This window comes from Tripterygium wilfordii, chromosome 7 (genome assembly GCF_013401445.1).
Source record: "Tripterygium wilfordii isolate XIE 37 chromosome 7, ASM1340144v1, whole genome shotgun sequence".
NCBI lineage: Eukaryota > Viridiplantae > Streptophyta > Magnoliopsida > Celastrales > Celastraceae > Tripterygium > Tripterygium wilfordii.
In genome coordinates this window covers 5,559,012-5,573,216 of record NC_052238.1, presented here as the reverse complement: position 1 = coordinate 5,573,216, position 14,205 = coordinate 5,559,012, and the positions used below count along the sequence as shown (strand labels likewise).

The 14,205-nt window shown below is 37.6% G+C and overlaps 4 protein-coding genes across 5 annotated transcripts; 3 read left to right on the top strand and 1 right to left on the bottom strand.

The window, feature by feature from the left end:
* The first annotated feature begins 252 nt into the window (after positions 1-252).
* On the top strand, positions 253-3,570 carry LOC120001425 (5'-deoxynucleotidase HDDC2). The gene is made up of 8 exons (XM_038849747.1): positions 253-540; positions 1,266-1,390; positions 1,517-1,554; positions 1,894-2,004; positions 2,097-2,176; positions 2,798-2,834; positions 2,922-2,963; positions 3,074-3,570. The coding sequence occupies exons 1-8, from the start codon at positions 253-255 to the stop codon at positions 3,157-3,159; spliced, it is 807 nt and encodes a 268-aa protein (XP_038705675.1). The 3' UTR covers positions 3,160-3,570.
* A 561-nt stretch (positions 3,571-4,131) lies between these two features.
* Positions 4,132-4,927, top strand: LOC120001260. The gene has a single exon (XM_038849497.1). It carries the CDS (start codon positions 4,460-4,462, stop codon positions 4,919-4,921), a length of 462 nt encoding a protein of 153 aa, XP_038705425.1. The 5' UTR covers positions 4,132-4,459; the 3' UTR covers positions 4,922-4,927.
* Positions 4,928-5,405: 478 nt separating this feature from the next.
* Positions 5,406-6,399, top strand: LOC120002066 (probable calcium-binding protein CML16). The gene has a single exon (XM_038850638.1). It carries the CDS (start codon positions 5,628-5,630, stop codon positions 6,108-6,110), a length of 483 nt encoding a protein of 160 aa, XP_038706566.1. The 5' UTR covers positions 5,406-5,627; the 3' UTR covers positions 6,111-6,399.
* A 335-nt stretch (positions 6,400-6,734) lies between these two features.
* LOC120002065 (putative phospholipid-transporting ATPase 9) lies at positions 6,735-13,896 on the bottom strand. 2 transcript variants are annotated; one of them, XM_038850637.1, is made up of 13 exons: positions 13,736-13,855; positions 13,552-13,634; positions 12,969-13,388; positions 11,125-12,464; positions 10,741-10,851; positions 10,380-10,656; positions 10,192-10,280; positions 9,597-9,705; positions 8,863-9,072; positions 8,612-8,737; positions 8,413-8,511; positions 8,044-8,235; positions 6,735-7,688 (listed from the first exon to the last, which is right to left on the bottom strand). In XM_038850637.1, exons 3-13 carry the CDS (start codon positions 13,356-13,358, stop codon positions 7,113-7,115), a joined length of 3,519 nt encoding a protein of 1,172 aa, XP_038706565.1. In that variant the 5' UTR covers positions 13,359-13,388; positions 13,552-13,634; positions 13,736-13,855; the 3' UTR covers positions 6,735-7,112. The 2 variants fall into 2 exon arrangements, with proteins under 2 accessions (XP_038706565.1, XP_038706564.1); XM_038850636.1 differs by lacking the exon at positions 13,552-13,634 and having other exon boundaries at positions 13,736-13,896.
* Positions 13,897-14,205: the final 309 nt, after the last annotated feature.

Genomic DNA, 14,205 nt, shown 5'->3' with positions numbered 1-14,205 from the left:
AGACAAGTCTAGGAAGCAAGATCTCACAAGGTAATTTATTGGTTTGAACTCTCGATCTTGGTGGTCTTGGTTATGTGCACCTTTTTTCAAAATGAATGTTTAAATAGTAAATAAAACGACACTTTTTTTTTTTCCTGTTTTTCATTTTTTTTTTCCAATCATACGCTCCGTTTTGATTAGAATATCAATAGTCAATGGACGGAGCATGGACAAAATCAGGAATTTCGCCATTTGGGGACCGAGACGAGAACAATGTTTGTTAACCCTTCGACTCGCTGTATACCTCCATTGAGTCGGTCTCTTCCTCATCGCTCACGTCTCGCTTTCTATCGAGCCTCTTCACGGCCCTTTTTCGCCAAAGAAACTATTGCTCCCAGGAGAGCTTCCAGGATCGTCTTCGTTCGCTCTCAGAATCCCGGTTCCGGTGGATCAGTGTCCAAGAGATCCGTGAACATGACTGATTCAGAGCCCCCGATCGGGTCTTCGAGTTCGTCCACGTCTTCGGCGATCGATTTTCTTACTTTGTGTCATCGTCTCAAGGTATGCGTTCCCTGTCTAGTTTGAAGCATTCTCTATTCATTTGTTTGGTTGTACAAACCATTATTTATTTGCTCTTGTTACCCTATATTCTCATGATAGCGAACAATTTTTTGCTGTATTCCTCCTTTATTTTAAGCAAATAAATTAATAATGGTGTCGCAAAAACTCGGCAGTCTATGGGCACAGTGGCTTTATTAGGGCAAAATAGGTGTTATTTTGTTCCTTAAGTTTATACTTGTTGGGGTGGGGTGGGGGGGTGCGGGCCTGTTTATGCCGTTTATATCATTTTTGTTGCAGCTTTGTTAGGCTATCTCATGCTAATTGACGTTTCTAGCAGTTATTTCTCTTTGTACTTCTTGATAGATATGAACATTTACAACCAGACTAAGAGTATTGTCATTTTATTGTATATATGATGCGCCTAAGTTTTCTGGTCAAGTAATGAGCAGGACCTGTATTTGAAATTCAGAGCTTGTAACATTATCTTCTATATTGGGGGCTATTGGTGTGTGTTAGTTTTTGTATTAGTGGAGTTACTGAATCTACCTTCACTTGGCCTTTGAGCTTCTTTATGTGTTCTTTGCTTAGATATAAAGTCTAGGATTTTCCAAGTTCTCCCCATGTGAAAATTATTTTCTATAAATATAGTCTTTACTCTTACATTATGCTGTTGTGGTTATACTGTTCAGAAAATGATCTGTAATGTTTGTCTTCATCTTTTATAGACCACAAAGCGGAAGGGATGGATCAATCAGGGCATAAAAGGCCCTGAATCAATTGCTGACCATATGTATCGTATGGCTTTGATGGCTTTAATTTCCGGCGATTGTCCCGGTGTAAATCGAGAAAGGTTCGCGTGTCATGTCATGTGAAGGCTGGTGCTTTTTTTTTCTCTGCATAAACTTTTTTGGAGCTTCTGCAAGTTACTGATTGAACCTTTTTTTTTTTTTTCTGATGATTCTGCTTATTGAAACAGATGTATTAAAATAGCGATTGTACATGACATTGCAGAGGGTATTACTTCTATTCCCTTTAAATTTGCTTATTATAGTGTTTTTTTAAGACTGATGCAACAGGCCTTTACGCCTTGTGTTTGAGTTTTCTTGTCATGAATGAATACGAATTGGCTTTTGAATCTTGATCAGCTATTTCTGGCAATTTACAGAATACGGTTCAGGTTCTTTGCATGTGTTAACCTTTAATGTCAGATACAATTATAAATTAAGTTTATTGGTTTCAGCAGCAGCAGCAGCTGCTTAAAATTTTCATTTGCACTTATTAAAAAAATCATTGAGCATGCATATTTAATGTCTCTCATTTCTGAAATTTAAAGCTGGATCTGATATCTAACAGCTATCGTTGGGGATATAACACCATCCGATGGTATCCCCAAAGCAGAAAAGAGCAGAAGGGAGCAAGAAGCGTTAGATGAAATGTGCAAAGTTCTTGGTGGAGGGATGAGAGGTACTCTCCAATTCTGTTGTCCTTGACGCCTGGCTCTTTGAATATTTAACTTCAACCCTGATTTGTCTTTACCGAACCTTTATTATCTGCAGCTGAAGAGATTAAAGAACTTTGGGCAGAGTATGAAAATAATGCTTCCTTGGAGGCTAATCTTGTGAAAGATTTTGACAAAGTATGTATATGTTGGCATTCACACAAAATTTCAATTCTGTAAGAGAATAAGGTTGTTCAATTCAAAGAGCATTTACTAGCTGGTATTCTCTGCCTGATTTTAGGTTTTGTTAAAACTTGTCATTTAATTATTCTTCCCTACTTTTTATTTTTAATCCATTAAGATCTTCCTCTGTTGCTGATTTCTTGGCGTTTAAATATGTGTTTTAAGATGGATAACGTACTTAGTTTCACTGGTGAGAAGGGGGTTTGATCCAGCTCCCTATCATGGTACCTAGAAACTTCGGTGTTTTGGCACGCTAGTAGGCAACATCAGTGACGAGACTTTGAAAAAGATGAATATTCTATGAAAACTTCTAGTACTTTCTATATCTGGCCTGAGTTATTTTTCCATTTATCAAGACTATGATCTTCCTCGTTTTTCTATGCCGTCTTTCATTGCAAAATAAATCACTAAAAAGCTACCTCCCCCTCCCTTCCTCCCTCCCTTCCTCCCTCTCTTCCTCTGCACGTCTCTCTATAGCATGGAATTTGCGCACATTGAGATTCTCTTTTACTTTTTGGCCATCAAGGTATTCCTTTTCTTTTTTTTTAAATTTGAGCTTTGCATATCCTTGCTCAGGTTGAGATGATTTTGCAAGCATTGGAATATGAAATGGGTAAGGTTATATTTTATTTAGATTCCCTCCCTCTTAAGCATGTTAGCTATCTGATCTCTCTAATTTGTTATTATTATAATTTGGCAGAACATGGGAAGGTGTTGGATGAATTCTTCCTTTCAACAGCAGGTATATTCTACTTCTCTCTCGCAAGATTATATTACAAGAAGTGATATTCTTCTATAATCTTTCGACAATTAGACATGTCCATGTGTTTTATGCACCTTTCTTGGTTCTAGGAAAATTTCAAACTGAAATAGGAAAGAGTTGGGCAGCTGAGATTAATTCGAGGCGAAACTCAAGGTTGCCAGTCAGGCCTAATTGACCCACTACTCTACTAGTTCGGCCACAATTTTCTGTGCCGATATCTGCTATGGCTTTCTAATCCAAAATCATCTAGGGAAGGCCATTTTCTCCTAGACGGGCATTGCACACAGCGTTTGTGATCTTTGACTCCGGAAGAATTTTTTTGGGAGAGAATATAAGGTGATTCATCATTGCTACTGGATGACCAAAGCTCGCGATTTTCATAAATTCATGATAATTGATTTTGTATCCTCAGGTGCTGGCTGATTATCATGTAATAGCTGTCTTGATCTTGTATTAAACGGAATTTTTATTTGGCTAATAGGTTAAACTAGTAACTCACTTAACGAAGGTGGACAATCATTTGAAGCAAACTTAGAGAAGCAGGTTGGCTTCTACATAGTTTATAGCATGTTTCAATCTTCTGCAAGAATTGTTTTCTCCGGTCAGTCATAATTTCTGAGGAGTGAAGAGGACCTAAACAGAGGTTTTAAAATGTCGAACCCTGCATGAGTTGATAAGCTTGTCTCAGCTCATGTAGACGCATATTTATGGGAAAAATAAATAAATTAGGTTATGTCTATGGATTTTTCAGATCTATGGTCGATGCTAAGTAGCCGTCAAAAATTTATATTTATATCCATTTTTTGGAATATTATGTATGGATTAGATATATCATGGCGAATTTTTCAGAAAAAATGAGGTCTTTCACAATGGAATCTAGGAACTGATATTTTGGGTAAGTGTACATAATTTTCTTTTGTCCAAAGAAATGGTTCATTGAAATAATGAATCACCATCGATATCGACATATCTGAGATCGCCGTCTACCAATCAATAGCACATACCAATAAGAATGAAAGAAGATAAATGAACGAAAGAGGGATAAATGATGGTGTTGGCATGGTGGTAAGATACATGTTAGTCATGCTCATTCTCTCTAGAGGGATAAGCGTCATTGGTTTAGGGCGGGCGTGATAATGTCAGGGGCTTCAAAAAATATTTTTGATTTTTAACACCAAAAGTAGAATCCAAGAAAACTGATACAGACTGCCTATGTATGATTCCTTGACGTCCAGTATTCAATCACACCTGATAACCCAATTTGCAAGATTTATAGCAGCAATTCCAGTAATGCAAATATGCAATCTTAAGTCATGAGCAGTTGATTCACTTTTGCCGCATCACCATTTTCTTTGCTTTACCTTTTCTTATACCTTCCAAGAGAGAAAGCACTTATTCCCTCAAACAAGGCATGACTTGTTGTATTGTATCAACCATCTTCTTCTGCTCCTTTCCTCTTCCATTCTTTCACAACCATGGAGGATTGGAATACGCTCGCCGGGGACTGCGTCGCGATATCTTGTTGCTGCCAATGCTTGATCTTGCAAATGGTCATCTTCTTCTTGCTCAAGCTTCCTTACAAGCTCATTCGAAAGACCAAAGATTACGCCAAGAAGAGGCTATGGCATAGAGACAATGAAAACAAGAATATAGAGTTGACAAGGGTTAGTCAATTTCAGGATGAGTTTCTGGAAATCCATGGAGGGTCTATGAGGATTCAAGCAGATGAAATTGGAAGCCATTGTTGTGGGTGTTGTATAGAGGAAGTAGAGAGGGTGTTGTATGAGCTTTCTCAAAAGGGAGAGTTTTCATTTGGAAGCTTTTGGGGCAGAGAGGGGTCAGGGAGCTGCTCCTCATCAAATGTTGTATCCACAAAGCAGTTTGATATTAGTTCTGCACAGTTTGAATTGGTTGAAATTGTTAGCTCTTTAGAATAAGCTTAATATAGCCAAATCCCCATATCATTAACTAATCACCAAAGTTTTGCTAATCAATTTTGGTAGGTTTTTTTTTAAAAAAAATATCGTGGAACCTCTCCAAGGTAGGCCCTTTGGATCCATCTCGATCACCGCACTCTCAGAAATTCCCTATAAAGGATCAATATGAGTCGCTAGCATTTTATCAGGGGATGTCACCCCAAAGTGTTGGTGAGAGGTTTCAAACTTAGGATATATAGATTTATATAGAATATTAGGAATCAACTCAACCAATCAAAAGTTTCCTATAAGGGGTCAGGATAAATCGCTCACATTTTATCATAGGGTGCCACGCCAAAGTGTTAGCGAGATATTTCGAATACGCGCTTTGACTCTTTTGTATGCAAGGACAACCAAATAACCACTATAGACAGTTCTTAATAGATTAGATAGTTACAATGCAACTATTCTGTTGGACCACAATGCGCCAACTAAGCTTTGTTAAGAATAATCAGTTTTAAGAATATTCAGTGTAGTAATGAACACGCGCTTTCTGTTTTGAAGTTTGAACCATTCCATCTCTTTACTTGAGCATTTTAACAAACACATACCCTGCATCGTCCCAAATCCACCAAAATCTATCCAAATTTACACACAAACTCAAACCCACCGTCTCTTTCTTCTTCTCTGTTTTTTACGTTTATGTCCTCCTCCTTCTCTCCCAATAATGGCCACGGCGCAATCGGATCAGCTTAAGCAACTAAAAGACATTTTCATGCGCTTCGACATGGATTCCGATGGCAGTCTGACCCACCTAGAACTCGCCGCCCTGTTGCGGTCTCTAGGGATCAAGCCTTCCGGCGACCATCTCCATGTATTGCTGGCTAACATGGACGCAAACGGCAATGGGTCAATCGAATTCGACGAATTGGTGGACGCAATCATGCCTGTCATGAGTGAACAGATCTTGGTCAACCAGGAACAGCTGATTGAGGTTTTTCGATCCTTCGACAGGGATGGGAATGGGTTCATTACCGCGGCGGAGCTGGCGGGTTCAATGGCTAAAATGGGTCACCCCTTAACGTATCGTGAATTGTCGGAGATGATGAGCGAGGCTGACACAAATGGAGATGGTGTTATTAGTTTTAACGAGTTTTCAACCATCATGGCTAAATCCGCTGCTGATTTTCTTGGCCTCACAGTTTCATAGCCTTCACGGGTATGTCACATATATATATATATATATATGAATGGGAGACTCATGGTCTTATCTTTCATTGTATCATTTGTTTGAGGATCTGAATTTCAATGAACGGTGATTGTGGATGGTTGTTCCTCTCTCAACTAGTAAATTCTATGTTCTGTCATGTAAGACCAAGTGAATTGTGTATGTTCTTATTCCATCAGATGTAGTTGCTAACATCATCAATAAATGTATGTTTCTTCTTTGCATTCAACTTTCTTCAAGTTTTATGAAACAATATTTTTAACTTTCTTCAGTTATTCCATCTATTCTACCATTGTTCATTTGTTTGTGGATGAAGATAAAATAATAGAATGATTACTTTGGATGCTTTGAAGACTGTATTTGGGAGGTGATTCTTAATTGTTTTATCTGTATTGCTCAGAGTTTATAAATTAAGATATGGTAGTAATTGCTTGTATTTCTAGTTTTGCTGTTATTTGCTGTCAAACATGTTAGGGAGCCCTGATTCCAGGAAATCCATGAAACAGAGCTGTAGTATAGAATATTGTTAGTCTACCTAATCTATAAAGTATCCAAAACCCTAAATTGGTAAACAGCCCAAATTGAAAAAGAATCAAACAATGAGTGGATCAGATAAATCAAAATCAGTCAACAATATATTGAATCTGATGAAGTTACATATACATACAACAGAGAAGGCTCATCCCTTCTCTTGTAAAGAACCTAAATTAACCATAACCTTCAAAAAAAAAACAAAAACTATTCATCTGAACTAGATACAACATTGCAATTGTAACACAATAAGTTTGAAAAACAAAAACAAGGAAGAAAGCAAAATTCACTTATGTGGGGCACATACTGGAGAAGCGTTCTTCATATTTCTATACCAGTAAACACTTGTATTTTGGCAGATCAAGACAACATGCATAAATGGAACTACTATGTTCCACTTCCAATCCAAGAACTACTTCTGGGGATATCGCTTCCTGTCCTTTATGCAAACAATTAATTTGCCAGAGGAGCCCTAATACCATCAACAGCTGTTGGCTGTGGTGATAACTCCATATCATTTGATTGCCCCTCACTGCTTATGTTCTGTACTATCTGATAGTACATAGGAAAGAAGCGTGTTTGAATTGCTGCGTATGTGAAGTATGGGATGAGGGTTGAGATTACCACAAAAAGTGTGACAAACCAATAAGAAGGGGCTGGTGCAAGGGCTTCCACAAAAACCATGTAAGCATCTTTAGAGGAGCTGGGGGAAACGGCTCCATATATCATGACAAATAGGTACCATACGGCAATTGAACCCCAAACAAGATAATGTTGTATCTTGGTGAAGTAACTAATGTAGAGTGCCATCTGCAAGTTCACAACCCAGACGACGCATGTATACATAGTTGCCCCAAAAAAATCCCTCCCAACAGTGTTCCCATCACTGTCGAACGCCTGGTGCTCCAGTGCTTTTGCACAGAAAAAGAAAATGATGACAGCACTGTAAAACGCATTAAAGAACCAGCTCAGAATTCGGTGCCAGCTGAAGAGGATATCTTGAACTCCATCTTGATATAACCGAGGAAACTGATACATTAAACAGTCAACATTTAATAATCATCAGTTAAGTATTGACTATAAAAACCTGAGCAAGCAAAAAAGAAGGGGTGGGGGGGAACTTTTTAAGGGAAAAAAACCACCTTGATGAAAGTAACACACCAAGGTTCAGTTCAGGTTGCTGATTTTTACTTGTTTTTTAGTATTGTCTTAATGAAGATAAAGAAAATACATATAAGGTAAAAATAACACGTATACTACTGAGAGAGCATAAACCATTTTCATTTTTACCATACAAGTGCCAATATTCACCATGCAACAAAGCATTAATGAGTTATTTTTTGTTGCAATAATTTAAGTATGCGTGTTATGCTAGAGAGGGTACCTTCAGACAAAGTTTTGCAGATACATCCTGGTCAAGAACTCCCAAAGCAGTCACTGGCAATGACGTAAACAAGATAATATAGAAAGACAAGTACCAATCATTGTATGCAGTTTGTCCCGAGAATGATGTATATGCCTCGTATAAGAAGAGAGTGAAGCCAAATAAGATGTTCTTGTAAAAAAAGTAGCAGATCTGCCAACAAAAGATAAAGAAACCAGTCAATTACCTTAAAGAGGTTCAAACTCATGTATAAAATGAAAGTAGAGCTATTTCTTTAACCCTAAACTCTCAAATTTGAGCCAAAAATATAATCTATTGGAAACTGTTAAGGAAAAACATATGCCATCTCAAACATATATAAGGCATTACCATTGACGAAATTCTCCTGTAACACCAATGCCCATGCACAAGTAGTAAACGCTCCAAATACTGAAATTGAGCTATTGCAACATCACTTGACATGACCGCCTGCATTGATCACAAAAATGGAGCTTATAGCATAGTGAAACATAGGGTAATAACAATGATTTAAAAATAAATGTAAATTGTCTAGTGTAGCAAAAAGGACCTGCATTCCTTCAACACCGCTGATTCCAACCCCAATGTCTGCTTCTTGTAGCATTCCCACATCATTGGCACCATCACCAATTGCCAGTGTTGTTTTCCCTGTTTTTGTTTTGACTAGCTTTGTAACCTATGTTTCAGTTTGATCATTTCAAAATTATTTTTCAGGACAAAGAAAAACTCTGAAAAACAAAGGTAAGAATAACATTTTGGGCTTAATTGGGAGGAAAAAAATTCCAGAATGATGGAGCTCACCAGTGCCTTCTGCTTCGGTGATGACCGACAGCAAATAACAGATGCACAACCAATAGCAAGTTCAAAGAACATTTTCTCCATATCTTCTCCTAGGGCATAAGCAAGTGATTTCCCATCAATGATCAAGGCAAATTCTTCAGAATTTCCGGTTGATGCATTCAGCATAGCCTTTCCTTTGGTAAGCTGATGAAGGACACTTTCCTTCGATGCCTGAAGGATAAATTAGTATATTACATCAATATTTTAAAACAAAAGGTAGAACACTTTAATCTAACCCCACCATGAAAAAAAGAAAAACTTGTCATAACATCATTTACTTAAATAATTTGATCCCATCATTGGCACAGAGAAAATAAAGCTAAATTCACAAAGGTAAATAAGCAAGCTTGCTTTTAAGTAAGAAAGATAGCCCATCGTGGTCTATGGGTGAATATCTGAATCTGGGTAGAGATTTACATGTCAAGAATACTTTGCTGGGTCCCAAAATATTGAAGCCATGGCTTGACTTTCGAAGGGCATGTTATTTTCAGAGTTTGCACATTGGAAAGTACAATTTTAGCAACTTTTATTGGAAGCTAACTTCTTTTATTTTATCTGGAGAAAAATTGATGTATGTGTTACAGAAAGCAGTTGTCCATGCTCTTTTTTATTTCAACTTTACTCTTCCTAACGAATTTGGAGTTGAGAAGTCTGAGGAAAAAAAACCAAATTTTAAAATATAAAAATATCATTACCTTGTCGATGGCATCATTGTCTCTGGCTTTTTCCAATACCTGAATTTCGGGACTCTCCAGATTTATTATGATCTGCTTCATTCCTTGCCTAAGCAAACTACAAGCGAAACTGCAAATTTATATGTCGAGTTAGATTCCTAAGATGAATAACTGGCCTCACTGTAAAACATTGACACTCTCAGGGGGTCTCAGGTTTTATTTCACTGTGGTTTGCCAAAAAGCTCTCTCCCTGAACTTAAATTGTGAAACTAGATATCAGTTTTGTTACGAGAAAACGACATTTTCAAACCTTCAAGCAATTTCTTCTGGTTTTTTTTTTTTTTTTTTTTGTTGCAGCTACTATAGAAGAGAATAAGTGTTAAATGGGTTTGGAATTCAAACAATATCAAAATGTTTAATGTAAAACTAAACTGGAAGATAAAATTATTTATTCATTTGAGAATCATTATTAGTGGAGTTATTAATAGAGCTAGTTACCACCATACTCACAATCATTTGAGGCTTAGCATTGAGAATTTTAGTTCAACAAAGTGAACGTGTAAGGACCATTTATAGACAGGTAAAGTATTCCTAAAGACATAAACATAAATCGTACCCAATATTGATAGCAGTCTCCATCTTGTCTCCAGTTAAAACCCAGAGTTTAATTCCTGCTTGAGCAAGTTTATCTATGCAGTCAGGAACCTAACGTCCAAAGAAGGAGAAACATCATTTCCAAGTCCTATGCCCAATCTCAAAAAAAATAATTATATAGCTAATAATTATTACTGCGTTCCAACTAACCCCATTTTGAAGTTTGTCCTCTACAGCAGTAGCCCCAAGAAGAATCAGATTCCTCTCAGTCTGATCTGCTACTTCATCAATCAACATTTCCCGATCTGCACTAACAGAATTCTTGGCCTCATTAAATTTCTTATTAAAATCTCTGTACTCCTTCTCATCAAGTTCACGATAGGCAATTATCAAGGTCCTCAGCCCTGCGTCAGCGTACTCATTCACATGGTCTCTGGTTTCCTTTTCAAAGTCCCTACCCTCCTTAGCAAGCCTTTCAAACATCACACTGTATAGGAGAATGGGTTACATTGACTCTACAATAAGTGAGAAAATTGAATGTAACAAGGCACCAGAGTTGTTGATCACAAACCTATCGGCACCTTTGCAAAGTAGTAGTAGTTTCCCCTCCTCTGTTCTTATTATAACAGACATCCGCTTCCTAGAGCTGCTAAACTCCAAAACGTCCAAAAGTTGATATTTCCTGCAAGAAGAAATTGTGTACTAAAAACGCCTTGACTAGGATAACAATAGTGTTTCATATAATGCATGCATTGCGTACACATATATATGAATGTAAAGCATCTGGATTTCAGACAAACAACAAAAATGAAGAATGAAGAATTTAAAAAAAAAAAACAAAAAAAAAAAAGAAAGCTCAATGCAATAGGCCCCTGCCCCTGCATCGTTGAATTAAGCATACAAAGGGCATTGGTGGGTATAGCGTGAATGCTTTGATTATGAAAACATTACTAACCTGTTAACTGTGTTGCCTGTCTGGACATCCAATTCGCACAATGATACACTTGTCTGCGTCCTCTCGTAGAATTCAAAACCAATTTCTCGTGCAGCAATCACAAATGCTGCTTCATCAGGTGATTCAGCTTCATATTGAACCTTACCTGTATTTTCATCCACTTCAGGTATTGCAGTATGGCAAAGGGCCAACAGACGGAAAAACTTCTGCATGACATCTGCATGAGGCTCATTTATCCAATTCCCGTTCATAATCCTTTCATCTTCAAAATTAAAGCCTTTAATGTGTGGTTTCCTATTAGTAGAATTCATGATCTGCTGATCCTGCCCATTTTCATTAGAACCTTTTCTTCTATTTATAGCTCTCTCAACTTCTGTTATGCCACGTCCATAAGCTTTTCCAGCCACAGAACATTTGAAGAACTCCATCGAATTGCAGGTCAGTGTTCCAGTTTTATCAGAAAGAATTGTGTCAACTTGACCAAGTTCCTCATTCAAATTTGAGGTACGAGCAAATGCTGGTTTGTCAGTCTCCTCATAGTACATATGAATATCTTGATTGATGAAACGGCTCTGGAGAACTTTGACAACCTCTACGGATATATACAAAGAGATAGGGATGAAGCTGACATATAACATTAGGGCCGTCAAAAAGTGATAAATTGCAGCTACCTCTGAATTATTGGGGTCAAAGTAAATTGTAGAATCATCCGGTCTCAGATACCACCTTTTCATCCTCCCATCTTCTAAATCATCTTTAGTTGTTATGCCAAAGACAATCGATCCCACAAATCCCATCAAAAACAAAGTAAAAAACAAAAGGTACACAATTTTGTCCATCTTCCTCTCAATTCTGCTTCTCTTTGAAGGTGGCTTAGTAGAGTTTTGCATGATCTTTGTGTCATGTCCAGTAAACACAACCGTGCCATATATGTAGTCTGTATTTCTGAGTTTTGAATCTCTTAGGAGAAGCTGTGGCGAAGTGAGAGGATACTGTTGCCCTTCAAAATCCAAACTTCCAACAAAAGAGTACAAATTTACATTTGGGTCTTCACATTTGATGACAGCCTTGAAATCTTTATACGTCGAGTCCTCATTCAAAAATGAAGTGGCTTCCACGCCCTGTTTCAATTTCAAATTTGTCTCCCCATCAAGGTTCATGGTCTCAACATAGCAGGTTGCATTCTCATAACTAGAGGAGAGTAAAAGGAGGTCTGCAGGAAAGAATTCGTCCTTCCGCACCTTCACTATATCTCCAACTCTTAGACTCGCCCATTCTGTAAGATTGAAAATACCATCACGTTGATGCACATAAACCTTTCTATTGTTTACTTCAGTATCCTGAAAAATTATCACACATGTAAAAGTAAGGATCAGGTGTGGCTGCTTGCTGAGAGAGCTAACAATAAACAGATAATAAGCACTAATATATCCTAACAGACAAAAGAACATTGTTCAGAAATATGTTTGTTGAGATGTTAATAACAACTATCATAATGATGATGATGACATGAAGAAAAAAATGACAATGATGATGATTAATGATCATGGATAATAATAGGACCTCATCACCAGTATTTAAAAAAAGAAACACCTTTTACTCATTGGTAAATTCCTCTGAACCTCAAGATGCCGTCCTGTTTCAAAGATTCTGCATGTGTGTGATTGGAAGATAAAATTTCCGTTTAAACTAATATCAGCAAAGAAAACTTATTTATCTGGTACAAGACATTATTACAGAGTTCATAATGCAATCTGAAACTGACTAAAAGCAAGGTATTAACCAAACATGCCATATTGGAATGAAGATACAAAGGCAAAACAAATCAAGGAAATTAGTAATACCTGCTGCTTTCTCCGCAAATCTTCTAAACCCTCTTTCAACATAGTTACCACGATAACAATAATTAAAGGGACGATAGCACTGACCGCTGTGTAGGGTGCCAGAGGAGTGAAGGAGAGAATACCAACAACCAAGAAGAAAAAGTTGGCCACCCGTCTAAACTGCTCAAACAACGACTTAGGCACGAAGGTAATGAGGTTATACTTTGTTGTGCTAATATGATTGTTTCCATAATTTCGAATTCCGGCCTCTGGAGTGTCCGGTTCATTGCAGAAAACCATCCTGGAAAATCCTGGTCCCCCAATTTGTGAATACTCCTCATTCGAGGATGCCTTGAAACAAGTGAAAGGGTGCATATTTCTGAAATGCACCCTCCTTCGGCCTCGCCCCATCTGTGGTCTCTCAAAGTTATACTACCTCAACTGCAAAAACCAATCAACAAAAGGAAGAACAGAATTCACTTCTTGGGAAACTTTTGCAGCTTTCAAACATTCGACTCTACAGCAATCCAACAAATACATACTAGACATTACTAGAGTCATCCTTGAAAAAACAGATTTTCAGAAAGTAAAAGACAACCCTTTCACGATTCACCAAATGCAAACTAAAAGGTATTAATCCAGTTCTTAACTTGCAAATTGTGGATGATAAATCACATTAATGATCATCTGAGAAAACCCAACTCAAATAAGTACCATATTCATACACAACCAACATAAAAAGAAAAATTAGAGAAACATCGCATGAGATCAAACAGCAGAATTCATACCTGCGACCCGCAAATTTCGCATGTAATGGATTAAGAATTACAGTTGCACAAATGATTCAGCAACTCAACTTCATAACCCAAGCGAAAGTACCCCCATTGAGGCCCAGTAGAATACCATATATAGAGGTTAGTTTCGAAGTTTAGTCCATTTGGTGGAGCTGATGAGCTAGCTTATACGTCAGCTTATATGCTCCATGCACCCCATACTTTAGCTTAAAATATTCTATTCTTTGGGAATTGCATTGAGACGCCCTAGTGGACTGGATTTCAGTCTCCCCACTTGCCGGCTTCTGTACGTGTAAATGAACGTCACAAAAAAGAACCACCGCACGGCGTTGAAAATAATTTTTTATTAAAAAAAGGAAAGGAAAGACATTCTAGAAGAAGCAGAGTCTGCAAGTGAAATGGTCTTTCCTGGCGAGCGATAACGAAAATGACATGTAGCTCATGGGAATCCAACAGAAAGGGTC

Coding starts and splice junctions, on each gene's coding strand:
- LOC120002066 (XM_038850638.1), top strand. CDS start 5,628: ATGGCCACGGCGCAATCGGATCAGCTTAAGCAACTAAAAGACATTTTC.
- LOC120001260 (XM_038849497.1), top strand. CDS start 4,460: ATGGAGGATTGGAATACGCTCGCCGGGGACTGCGTCGCGATATCTTGT.
- LOC120002065 (XM_038850636.1), bottom strand. CDS start 13,358: ATGGGGCGAGGCCGAAGGAGGGTGCATTTCAGAAATATGCACCCTTTC. Junction 10,657..10,740: donor CTTTGCAAAGGTGCCGATAG/GTTTGTGATCAA, acceptor TCTCCTATACAG/TGTGATGTTTGAAAGGCTTG. Junction 7,689..8,043: donor CTGCAAAACTTTGTCTGAAG/GTACCCTCTCTA, acceptor TTAATGTATCAG/TTTCCTCGGTTATATCAAGA.
- LOC120001425 (XM_038849747.1), top strand. CDS start 253: ATGTTTGTTAACCCTTCGACTCGCTGTATACCTCCATTGAGTCGGTCT. Junction 1,555..1,893: donor TGTACATGACATTGCAGAGG/GTATTACTTCTA, acceptor GATATCTAACAG/CTATCGTTGGGGATATAACA. Junction 2,964..3,073: donor ATTCTTCCTTTCAACAGCAG/GTATATTCTACT, acceptor TCTTGGTTCTAG/GAAAATTTCAAACTGAAATA.